The following is a 12,961-nucleotide window of genomic DNA, read 5'->3' on the forward strand; positions in this document are numbered from 1 at the left end:
GGGCGCTAGGTGATGACGCGACACGCAGAGGGGGCGGAGCACGCAGGTGACGGAAGCGGGGGTGGTGGAGCGTTTGGCTGTCAGGCTACCGCGCTGACTGGTTTGGGCGTCGGGACCGTGAAGGTAGAGCTCCCCGTCCCGGGCGGCTACTTTCCTCTCTCTAGCTGCGCACAGTCATAGTGTTTCGCCCAGAACCCAAGGACCCCTCAGCCGGGCTTGCTTAGAGAAGACGCCGCCCCCCAGCACTTGGGACCCTGGCGTCTCGGACTGCTCTTCCTGTCGCTGGGGAACTGCCGGGTTGAGCAGCTGGGAGAAGCAGGCCGGAGCCTTCCAGGGCCTCGGGCCCGGGGACCCGTGGAGGATGAGCTGGCTCTTTCCCCTGACCAAGAGCGCCTCCTCCTCCGCAGCTGGGTCCCCCGGTGGCCTCACCAGCCTCCAACAGCAGAAGCAGCGCCTCATAGAGTCCCTCCGGAATTCACACTCCAGGTGACTGGTCGCTGCCTCTCCGACCGGAGGAAAAAGTAGGGCGGGAGGGTGGGCCGGTCGTAGCCTCGCATAGCTCCTCAGGCCTGCTGCCCGCCAGCTGCCTCCTTTTGACATACCTCCCTTCGTCTTGGGTCACACGCTTGCTCTTCTATCTCTGACCCATGTTCTGGATTTTTCTCCGGATCCTTTCTCCCTCCCTCCCTCCTGCCTCACCACGGCTCAGCTCTTCCAATTCTGAGTTGTTCATCCCTCCTGACACATCACTTCTGGCTGTAATCTGTCTTAGGGTCTGTATCCAGTAGCCCTTGCTTTGCTCTGCTTCCTCACTAGCCTTTCCCTTTGCCCATCTGATTGCCACGTTAGCAGAATTGTTAAAGTACTGTACTTGGCTAAAAAGAATCGTAAAGAGTGAACTCCAGGTTTCACAGAGTGTAAAATTTGGGGGGTGGGGGAGTTGTTGTAACATGAAAGAGAAGCCAGAGGTTTTATCAGTGAATTCTTTTTGGTTGGGAGTGACATACTCAATCTTCTTAAGTCTTTTAAGATTTACCCGGTTTCAGCAGCCTCGTCCCAATCTGGCAAACTACTAGTCTCTGCATCTCATTTTATTATTCTTATTCCCACACTCGAGAATTGCCTTATATTCATGTTAATCTGTTGTCTTCTTACGAGTTGTTCATTTTCAGCATGGTCAGGTTAGAAATATGTTGCAATTCAAATTATTTCAAATTATTTACTGTAAACTTCAGCCTTTTATATTGCAAATCTTTGTGGCTTCTAATGGTTTACAAAAATTAGAACTGCCTCCTTTTATGGATTGTGCAAGTTTATTTTCTTAACAGTGTCACAGCATGTCTTTGTAAAGATGCCAACATCAGTCAACCCTCTTTTTTTAAATAGACTTTTCATACATTTCAAAAACATATATTATGAGACTTTAATTCCTGTTGAATGAACTATTGGGGAGCATTTTATCTGTTACTTTTAATAATTTTTCCCAAGCAAGTAAGTTACAGTGTAGAGTAGTTTTAAATTAAATATGTTGTTAAAAGAAAAATTCACTGCAAAGTTAGTATGGCTAAAACAAGGGCTATTGCTGATTGAACTTCAGATGTTTCTTGATTCTTTGTCTCAATTCTGCTTGTTCAGAACTTTCAAAAGCTGAAAATTTATGGTATTTAACAGAAGAGTGGCATGCTATTTGTTTTAATGATGGCTTTCTTTCTGGAAAATTGAGTTCACAGAGTTCTTCAAGTCAATCTTACTCTTTTCCTTTTTTTTTTCCAAGTCAGTTTTTTTCTAAATAATGTTCTGTACTAACCTGTAAGAGCTACTCTTACAAGATATGCTTATAAAATAAGTTGACTCATTTTGAACAAGCATAACAAAAGTTTGTCTCCTTAGAAGGTATCAGCTTGGAAGATTGTTTATATACTGTACTAGTACTAGTATAACCAGAATACTTTTTAGAACCACACCTTTGGAATTAATTGCTTTTAAGCCTTTAGTGTATCCTGTTAAATATTCTCACTGCTGGCAAATTTTTATTCTTTAAGATTGGAGTTGAACTTCTTAAATACTCTAAAGCTTCTTACTGCTAAGGTTAGTAAATGAGGGAAGTGACTAATCTGAAATTTCTTGTGTGTTTTTTTGGCCTCCCAAATAAGGTGACATCCTAAAACAAGAATTGCTAATCTAAGAAGTTCTGGAATTGGCTTAAGCTTTAAAGTTTTTTTATAAAAATACTTGTAGTTTTATTTTATTGAAATATTTCACATTTATAAACTATACTTGGATACTTTTGGAGACAGTTAGGTCATATACTTTCAGTTTTCAAGGAATTGTACGATGCCAGAAAAAAGTGTCATCCATCTATTCTTGTTAAATCCGCCATTTGAACTCATGACATACATTTTAAAGGTAGCTGGTAAAAATGATCTATGTATGCAGTATATGATAATACGTTGCTTGGGTAGCCAAATTTCAGTACTATAACTTACACTTAAAGATTGTTGTGCAGTAAGACACTGTGATTGGTGATTTTGAAGGTGCATTCTGCAAAAGTTGAAAGAACGTTTCAGATGATATTTTAATGAATAATATAAAAATTTCCTAAATTATGAATATCCATATCTTGTTGCATGGGGCCCACTTCCCTGATGTTTCATACTCTATCCCTTCTTCAGATATAAGGTCAACAGCTCTTCCTTAACAAGGAAAGTATTCAAATTCTGCCCTCCTCGGTAACCCTATTCTCTCTTATACCTTCCAATTCTTACCTTTTTTAACTCCTTATAATTCAAAAAATTCCATTTAGGAACTAGTCTGTGTGAGTCCCTTCCTTAAATAAATGTAAACTCCTTTTCTAGTTACCTTAAGAAATTCTTACCTCATCTTTATCAGGCCTCTCCTAAAGGTTAGCTGAATTTTATGTGTATTTCCTCATGTTAATCTTACTGGTAGGCAGGGCAAATGGGAAACTGTCATAGATGACAAACAAAAGTTTTAACCAAAGCATAACATGTTTGTCTACTATGAAAATGGAAACTGGAAGTTATGTAGACTAGGCTCAAGGAATATATTCCACCTTCTGAATAACAGTTATCACAATATTCAGTTTACCACTAACATTCCTGTCTTTGTGGGCAGGAGTAGAATTAGTTCTGTTGTTTCTTCTGCTTCCTAAAGAAGTTCACTTTGAAGGACACTCTTGCTTTCCCACCCAAATCCATTTTCCCTGACTCTTGAAAGAACAGTTTTTATCTGGGTTCCCAGTATGCAGAATGATATACCTGAGGGAGGCCGAGCTCAAATAACGATTGTTTATGGCAATCATTCACTGCCAGTTATCGTGGAAGAGGGACTCTTGACCTAAGCTTCTTCAATGGGAGTTGGAGGAGAAATCTGCTGGGGAGCTGCTCAAAACATTTTTTGAATAATAGAGATGTTCGAAAGGAAATTCTTATGTTTTGGATATTATTACATGGGCCATCTGGAACGGCTTGGATCATGAAAAACAGGCTGACTACTGAATGTGGTAGAGTAGAACGATGGAATGTCCATGATAATGATGTGAAATTGAATTAACCAGCCTTGGAACCTTTGATGCCTCTGGACTTAGTCCTTTTTAAGTTTAGTAACCCCTCACTGCTGTTTAAGCCACTTTGAACCTGGGTTTTCAATTACTTGCAATTGAAAATATCCCAAGTGATACTCACTTATCCCAATATTTAAAGATTCTTCAGAAGTGAAGCTGTTAATTATTTCCCTGCATTGTACTACAATCAGAAAATACTAAAAACTGATGTTCTTAACAGTTAACCATTCTAACTATCCTGGCTTCTCTCTTAACAATATTTAAGTTAATTAGCTTCTTTTATTTCCTTAGCTCTAAAACAGTAACCTGGAGCTGTGTTGGGAATGGTAATTAACTATGTAAATTCAAAGTTTTACAAATAGTAATCTTTATTGCATTTTACTTAGGGGTATCAGCTCTCTCAAGTAAAGGACTTCTGCATTCATTTTAATAATTACATAGTAATTCTGTGCTATTTTTATTTTATATATAATAAGGAAATCTAATTTGGGAGTTATTATGTTTGTCAGAATTGCTCTTTTCTCTTTCACTCTATTACAATGAATAGTCTCCATGAATTGTCTTAATGAAAGAGGCTCTGAACCAGAAGTTAGGAGACACTGCTGTACCATTAACTGGCATGGCAACATAACCTTAATACGCCTTAGGCTAGGACCCTTGAAGTAAGAGGATCAATTGCCTGATCTCTTATTGCCCTGCCCAACTGTGAAAGTTTGTGTTGCTTCCTCAGGTTCCTGGATGTGAGCACTCTCTTAGAGATAAAAGACAAAATGAATTTGAGCAACATAAATGGAAGTCAGCAAAAAATTATTGCCCTTAGGAAAAGCAGCATGACCTAGGTGAATGAAAGCTTTGTAATCAGACTGACCTGGATTCTATTTTTTTTTTGTATTCTTATGTTAATCCCCATACATTACATCATTAGTTTTAGATGAAGTGTTCCATGATTCATTGTTTGTGCATAACACCCAGTGCTCCATGCAGAATGTGCCCTCCTCAATACCCACCACCAGGCTAACCCCTCCTCCCACCCCCCTCCCCTCTAGAACCCTCAGTTTGTTTTTCAGAGTCCATCGTCTCTCATCTGACCTGGATTCTAATTTGGCTCCAACACAGGATAGCAATGTGACCTTTGGCAAGTTACTCAACTTCTCTGAGCCTCCAGTTCCCATTTGTAAATTCAGGAATTGTGATTCCTATCATGAAAGATTTTTAATATTTGAGTGATATTTATGAGCATTTATTAGAGTACCTGGCACATAGTAAGCATATGACAAATTATATGCCTTCTTTCCACTGCATAGAATCAATATGCATGGAACCTTTGCCTCTTAGCCTGCATGCTTCTGCCCAGCTTATTGTTTGTGAATCCCTCACAAGCTCACCTACAGCTCATTTGCCTCTGGCAGGAATACTTCTGACTTGCCATTCAGTAAGCAAGTCCATTTCAGCTAGTCTCCTCACAAATGAAATGTACCTGCTTTGAAGGATTTTAGATATAATACATGTAAAGAAACTAGTAGGTACTTGGTAAATAGCAGTTATTTTTGTTTCTTAAAAATAATGGTGCCAATCTGCATAGTCTTTAAAAATTGTTTTGGATTTTTCTTTTGCTTCCAGTCCCTGGATACCATTATTCATTCTGATTGCCCAAACCTTTAGCCTTATAACTTCCTTGGAGAGTCTGCTACTGTATAGTTGTCTACCGTATAGCTGTTAAGTTTAACACCTTGTTCACAGTTAATAAAACTTTCTCCTCTAAACTCATGGGTTTCTGAGTAAGCTTAAATTCCATAATTTTTTTTCTATAGATTTTATTGTTGGCTCAAAAGGACTCATACACAAAGATGGTAACAACAAATTTGCAATGAGAAGATATGTGTATGTGTTTTAACCTGTTCAATATTACATATTTTTTAAAATATGGATCCATTGCTGGCGTTTATACTTTGGGATTTTTCATTAAAATATCCAAATTTTCAACTTTGAAAAAGAACAAGACTTTAGAGCAGTTTTAGATTCACTACAAAATTAAGTAGCAGGTTTAGAGATTTTCCATATAGCCACTGCCCCCTGCAACTTTTCTTTTAAAATAGAAATATGTGGAAGATCTGACAACAGTTACTCCACAAAGCAACATTTGCTTTGACTGAAAAGTAGCTGCTTCATTTACTGGGCTTTCCTTTCTCCATTTTCCCAGTTTGCGGTTACTCCCTTTTGTGCTACAAACAACAGTATGTTATCTTTTATAGGTATTTGAGAGTAAAACTTCTTTGTGGAAGGAAATCACCTTAGCTTGTTGCAATAAAAAATCCTACAAGAAGTTGCTGTGCCTGTTGAAGCTATAGAAATCTACAAAATGTCAACACTGTGACTCTATAAAGGGACATTGCGCTCTTGGAATGAACTTTAAAATTATGTATGTCAAACAGTCCCATAATTAAGTGGATCTTAATTTGATACATTAAATCATATAGTCCATTTATAACCTGTAATTAAAAATTACAATTGCAGAGTATGACATGTCATATTAACCATTTAAGAAAATTTTTCCTGTGTAGATCATAACAGCTCAAGTACTCTCTCTAGTTAATTTTCCCCTTAGTAGTATCAGTCCATACTTGCTTAAAAGAATTAACCACACAAGCGGTCATTTCTCCATTGCTAGTTTAATCCAGCCACATGTACTCTTCCCCTCCTGTCCCTTAACTCCTTCCAAGCCATCTGCTGTCTGCTACCTGAGCCAAAAACCTGGTCATCCTGTTTCCACTCAGTCCATCCCTACTCCCACTGGGCTCTATTTTCTCTGCCTTCAGTCTTAATTTTTTTTTCCACATGGCCACCAGAGTAATCATTCTAAAATTCAGATATGACCGTGTATTCCTTTCAGTAGTGTCTTAGCTCTTGTCCAGAAAAGCCCAGCCTCCTTAGCTTAATGGCCTGGTTTTCACAGAAGATGGTGATGCGACTAATGGAAAGTGTCAACAGGCTGTTAAAAAACAAAATTCAGCAGTTAAATTTGAAGATCTAGTTGGCTTTATTTAATGATTCATGAGTTGGGCGGCCTCACATCTAGCAAGTAGAGGGGAGCTCCAAGGAGTTGTGCGAAATGGAAGGTTTTTGAGGAAAGAGAGTGGGGCAAGGAAGTTATTAGCAAAAGGAAAGAACTGTTCTTTGTTCCAGGTAAAGTCACCCTCCCTTGGGGGAAGGGCAAGGAGTTTTATTGGATTATTTATTTTCCTTTTGGGGGATGGAGAGGGCCCATATGACAGATTACTTCATTGGTGCTGATCAGGAATTTTCTGGAGGCAAGGTGACTTGGCATCAGAAGCTCCATTTTGGCCTTTTGGTTTTCTTTTTAACAATTACTCCCCTTTTGATCAGACTCTCAGCTTAACTAAGAGATGTGGTCAAAATTTAAGGAATTAGCACCACTCTCAGCTGTGGCTCTGAATCCAAGTTTTTGTTGTTCCTTTTTATGACATCCATAGGTCATGACTTTTTTGCTTAACACCTTGATATTGTAACCCAAAACTGGGTTCACCTCTTGGTGGGCATCGTCAAAAGACACAACCATGCCAAAGAGTGGAAAAGGAAGAATTTTACTTGCAACAGGTAAGGAAAACACTGGGGTTTCTCAAAGCAGTGTCTCTACGAACAACAAAATTAGGGAAGTTTTAAGCTAAGGGTACATGCATATTGGTGGAGGGACTTGTTAAAGGAGAGAGTTCAGTACCGAATTAGGGCAAAAGTCATCCTAAGTTGACAGAGTCCAAGTTCCTAGTTGACTGAAGTTAGTAGGGCCAGCAAGGGTCAGCATCATTAATTCTCTGGCTCCGGTTAGTCCCTTGTCTGAGTGCGGGGGTGGGGGGGGAGGGGCTGGAGGAGGCAAATCCTGCAAAAAAAGAAAAGACTTAAGAATGCACTTTAGGTCAACTTTCACTTTTGAACCAGCACTGGGAGTTTTACCATTGATTTATTGTCTCTGATATGGTTGGGCTATTTCCTGGCCTGGTAGAGAATGTTGCTTTTTGCATTCCTTTTTGTTTCCTTAAAATCCTTAACTCCTGAGGCTTTTGCATTCCTTTGCAATTCCAGTGGCTTCTAGGCAGTTCTGCAAGAAGTGCTCTTGGTCACGTAGAGCCAGTTGATGGGGCATAGGTCATAAAAATAGCTGGGGGCCTAAAATGACTTTTGTTGTGTCCCCAAAGCTATGCCTCATCTTTCTTTTTCTGGGGACTTTTAGCCATATCTGCCTACAGTGTTCACAGGTCACAGAAGTGGATTATCCTCTTCACTTTGACTGTAAGATTCTGGTCTCGGAGATCATCCACTTGGTAGTTAGCAGCTGCAAATACACATTTAAAGCTTTTGAAAGGATACGGTGCACTAGAGAGATTTTTATGATAACCCTAAACAGGATAATTCCCAGTTTTTGGAGTGCACTTTGGAGCCATGGTCCCTAAGACCCAAACCAGTCAAAGAAAGACCCTGTTGAAGGAGTCGCTCTTTTAAGGCAAGTGGTTTGCTCAGTGGTTTTTATACAGTTGAGTTTCAACTACCCCAGAAGTATTAATCCACAGGCAAACAGCAGGTGATGTTGTTCACAGCAGATAACCTTACTCAGCTAAAAGATAATCATGGGCTATCCTATTGTCAAGAACTTTGGGGGGGGGGGGGGAAAGAACTTTAGCCAGAGAATGTAAGGGTTTTTACTGGACAGCTATTGCTTTAGCAGTGGATTCTGCAATTTCAGGAATTAAGAAGTTCCTGATCATAATCTCATTTACCTTTATGCCTAGCCAGGGTGGTAAGGACCTGCCAAAAGGAGTGAGCGCTAAATCATGAAAGCCTCCTGGTAGGTCCTTTCTAACTTAACAGTGGAAACTCAGGAGAGTCAACCATTGAGATGTCTTATTTTGCTTGTGAAATGCTAGCCTGAAATAAAAGTCTTCTCTACATTCCAGAGGTTACTCCCTTTAGCAATGGCCAGGGAGATAAAGATGAAGGTGTTATCTTTGCAAGCAAATGCCAGAATAAAGGATACAAAAAAAGAAGAGGTTTCATGGTTTCATGTTTAGTTAAAGTATGAAGCCTTGATTTGTTGTCTTGTAATTTTAGAAACAGTCTACCTCAATGTCAGCTACTCCTTGTCAATTTGATTCAGAGGTCTGGAGCAGTGGTCAGGAGCACTTTAGTAAGGATCCTTCCAACAAGACAAGTGCTGTCTTCCTCTAATACTGGTTTCAGAATACTCTGTCACCAGGCCCTAGACTATAACCAGAGAATTGGGACCTGGGAAGGATTTTTTAGCCTGTTGATGATAGGCTTGAGCATAAGACATTAGACATTTATAGTCATTGGTCATACTAGCATGAGACACAGGATCAACAGAAGGTTGTATACCAATAGGCGTTGGTCTGCCAGTAACTATCTTGTGTGGAGTGAGTGTGTTTTCCAAATGGGATACTGTGAATAGTCTACAAGATCAAAGGCAATACATTAGGTCAGGGAGGTCCAGTAGTTTCAAGTTTGGAAATTTTAAGTTTAAGGATCTCATTAGTTCTCTTGACCTTGTCTGGTTCAAGGTGATAGAGATTGTGATTATTCCAGGAAGTTTGCAGAGTTTTCATGAAGGCTTGAATAATTTGTCCAGTGAAGTGGGTGCCTTGATCACTGACTGGATATTGTGGAAAGTATACCCTAACTGGGAAACATTCCCCTTTTTCTTTGCCACTGGGAGGGCATTAGCCTTGCAACAGGGGAAGGCTTTAACCCATACATACAGTAACAAGAACGTATTGATCACCCACACTGAGAGGCAGTTGAATGAAATCCAGCTGCAGGTGTCCACAGAGTCCAGAGAGAGATCTGCGGCCTCTTGGGACAAAAATTATTTTTCCAGGATTATGGACCTGACTGGTAGAAATCATCCCCATCAGTGTTAATTCACAATTTTAGTCATCTTAAATGCACTGTGGTGGGTGAAGGAATGCAAAAACTGAAAAATGGGGTTTGCCTGCGAGTTGAGAATTACCAAGCAGCCATCTTTGGTTTCCCATAGCCCCAACTGTTCATTTATCTTACAGCCATTACTGACCAATCTTAATTTCTCTGATTCAGGAGCAAACTGTTGCCTTGTTACAAGGACATCAGGATGGCAAAAATCTGGCAATGTGGGGCCAGTTTTTGTAGAAGTAAAATGAACTTTATGCACATATAGCCACAGTCTTAGCAATTACAATATGAGGAAGACATAGTATTACTTCTTACTTGACGATGCTTCCCAAGTAATTTAATATATCAAATAAGCCTAATTAGTTTAACAATTTTTTTGGAATGTTCCAGGGACACTTTTGGAAGCACTCCAAAATGTCTTACAGGTCAAAAAAATTTCATTTAGAATTTAGTTTTGGGAACTTTGTCAAAAATATCAAAAACAGGTTTTAAAGTTTGCCTAAATAAGATCACAGATCATTATGAAACTTAAAAAATAAAGCTACTTCAACAATCTTATCAAAAGCAGACCCCAAGTCCAAAAAAAAAACCTTTGTCCTTTTAACAGAGGAAATAAAATTCTGCTTTTGTACCAGCTTACTTTTGGTATTTTCATTTTAATCTTAGTTCTGACCTTTCCAAAGATGCATTTTTAACAAACTTTGCAAGTTTGTTTTTTGTTTTTCACATTCAGATTTTGTTCTGTTCTTTTTCTTTAAACAACCAGCCTCACTTTAGGACAAAATTACTTTTTTTTCCCCCTCAACGAGAAAATGCATCTCCATTCCTTATTCCTTCTCGTACCAAAAACACACATTTTACTTTCTTTACATACAAAGTTGTTTCCTTTACTTGCAGTAGTTGTAATAACATTAATTAGAATTCTTAACCCTTAGAAATCTTCATTTCTAGTGAAAACTAAGAAGAGTAGTGAACTGTAATACCAGCATTTTTTAGATTGACACATTATGAATACATTTCATAATTTCTAGAAACATATGCTTTTTTCAGTTTTCCAGTGTAGAATTAACAACCTAAATATCTTTCAGCTTCTCTGTAATAAACCAAAATAAATAAGCCTATGTTCAATAACAGTATTTTATCTTGCTTGAAAATGGTCTAAATATTCAATACATTTCCATCATTTAAAGATTTTATTTTTTATATTACTATATTTGTTTGAGAGAGAGAGTGTGAGAGAGTGCCAGAGAGGAGAGGAGGGTGGATCAGAGGAAGAAACAGACTCCTGCCAAGCCAGGAGCCTGATGTGGGGATGTGGGATCATGACCTGAGCTGAAGGCAGTCACTTAACCCACCACTGAGCCATTCAGGCACCCACATTTCCATCATTTAATTTAATTTAGCAAGACTCCTAAAATTTCAAGCTAAGGAGATTTGGAAAAATTTTTTAAGCACATATACCATAAAATACAATTGCTAAAAAGCTTATCTGTAAATTCTTATCCCACTTATATCTAAATCATTTGCTCCAACAATCATGTTTAGATTACCCACAAAACTTTATGAGACGTTAGACAGAATCAGCCATGATTCTAAGTTACTTTTGCTGACAAATTATAACAGATGTAATTAAACTAGTAAATTCAGGCAGAATGAAATTTGTTTATCTGCATTATATTCAATGTTGATAACTCTAAAGACATGCCTGTTTTAATTAAACCAATGAATTTAAACTAGATTTAATTTACTAGAAGATTATCCCAGTACTTGAAAAACATGTGGGTGTTTTTGTTATATTTCTGAGAATTTATATAAGCAGTTAATTTTCCCTAAGCCAGTTAAATAGATCTTTAAGCCAACTAAATTTACAAATTAATTTTAAGAATACCATCTGGAGGTAGAAAATACTATACATTTACTATATAGAGAGGCACACATAAACATACAGACACAGATAGAAACCTCATAGGTTATAGCTTTAAATTGCTGCCATGAATTCGGTACAGAAACACAAAACTCACTAGTTATAAAAGAAGCTGCATCTAAGTTTTTCTGTATTACTTTTTAATTTTAGAACTAAGTTTTAATATAATATGAAAGTTTGAACTTTTACACTTAAAGTTTTCTTTTAGTATAGTTGACCCACAGTGTTACATTAGTTTCAGATCTACAACATGATGAGTCAGCTTCTCTATACCTTATGCTGTGCTCACTGCAAGTGAAGCTACCATCTGTCACCATATAACACTTATTACAGTATCATTGACAATATTTCCTGTGCTGTGCCTTTTATTCCCATGACTTAGTCGTTCCATAACTGGAAGCCTGAATCTCCCACTCCCCTTCCTGCATTTTACACATAACCACCACCCTCCTTCCATCTGGCAGCCATTATTTCTGTGTATTTAAAGGTCTGATTCTGCTTTTTGTATGTTTATTCATTTTTTTTGGTAGGTTCTACATATGAGTGAAATCATATGGCATTTATTTTTTTCAATTTGACTTCATTTACCATAATAGCCTCTCGGTCCATCCATGTTGTCTCAAATGGCAAGAACTAATCCTTTTTTATAGCTGAGTAATATTCTGTTGCATATGTTACCGTATCTCCTTTATCCATTTGTCTACTGATGGACACTTAGGTTGCTTCCATATCTTGGCTCCTGTAAATAATGCTTCAATAAATAGGGGTGCATGTATCTTTTCAAATTAGTGTTTTGTTTTCTTTGGATAAATACCTAGTAGTGGAATTATTGGATCAAATAGGATTCCTGTTTTTACTTTTTTGAGGAACCTCCACACTGGTTTCCACAATGGCTGTACCAATTTACATTCCCACCAGCAGTGCATGAGAGTTCCTTTTTCTCCACATCCTCACCAGTACTTATTTCTTGTCTTTTTGATTTTAGCCATTCTGACAGGTATAAGGTGATAACATATTTATAAAACAGATGTAGCTGTTTTTAATTCCTCAATTAAGTTGCTGCCTAAATGGTATCAAAGACACTCACACCCATCCACCTATGTGTTTTACCCCATCTGGGTACATTTAGCTTAGGAGAGAAATCTCAAAAAAAAACTTTTCAGGCTCTGAATATGAGCTTCTAATTTGGCCAGATTTCTGATTACAGAGTTAGTAAATCCTTTCAAGTATCTTGTCAGGTCTCAGCCAGGACATAGAGTAAATGTATCTGGCAGTTTTAAACAACCTCATGGACCCTAGCAGCATCCTCAGAGAAGGTGCAAAAGATAATATTTTTATAAGATCTAGAGTCACTCCCAAATTTAGCTAAACAAAACCTGCCTGTCCCAGGCAGGCAGAAAGCCAAGCCAAATTCTTAGGACATAAAACAAGACAATCAAGGGGCACCTGGGTGGCTCAGTCGTTAAGCGTCTGCCTTCGGCTCAGGTCATGATCCC

General features: G+C 38.4%; 1 protein-coding gene across 2 annotated transcripts in view; it reads left to right on the top strand.

Moving 5' to 3' along the window:
- The first annotated feature begins 76 nt into the window (after positions 1–76).
- Positions 77–12,961, top strand: part of VPS37A (VPS37A subunit of ESCRT-I) — a 42,058-nt gene continuing 29,173 nt past the window's right edge. Inside the window, exon 1 of one of the 2 annotated variants that reach the window (XM_035004146.1) lies at positions 77–486. In XM_035004146.1, the coding sequence (XP_034860037.1) occupies positions 362–486 (125 nt within the window). In that variant the 5' untranslated portion in view covers positions 77–361. The remainder of the gene's footprint in view (positions 487–12,961) is intronic. The other variant, XM_035004145.1, reaches the window with a different exon arrangement.

Source organism: Mirounga leonina, unplaced genomic scaffold, assembly GCF_011800145.1.
Source record: "Mirounga leonina isolate KUSES-001 unplaced genomic scaffold, KU_Mleo_1.0 Mir_128, whole genome shotgun sequence".
Classification (NCBI taxonomy): domain Eukaryota; kingdom Metazoa; phylum Chordata; class Mammalia; order Carnivora; family Phocidae; genus Mirounga; species Mirounga leonina.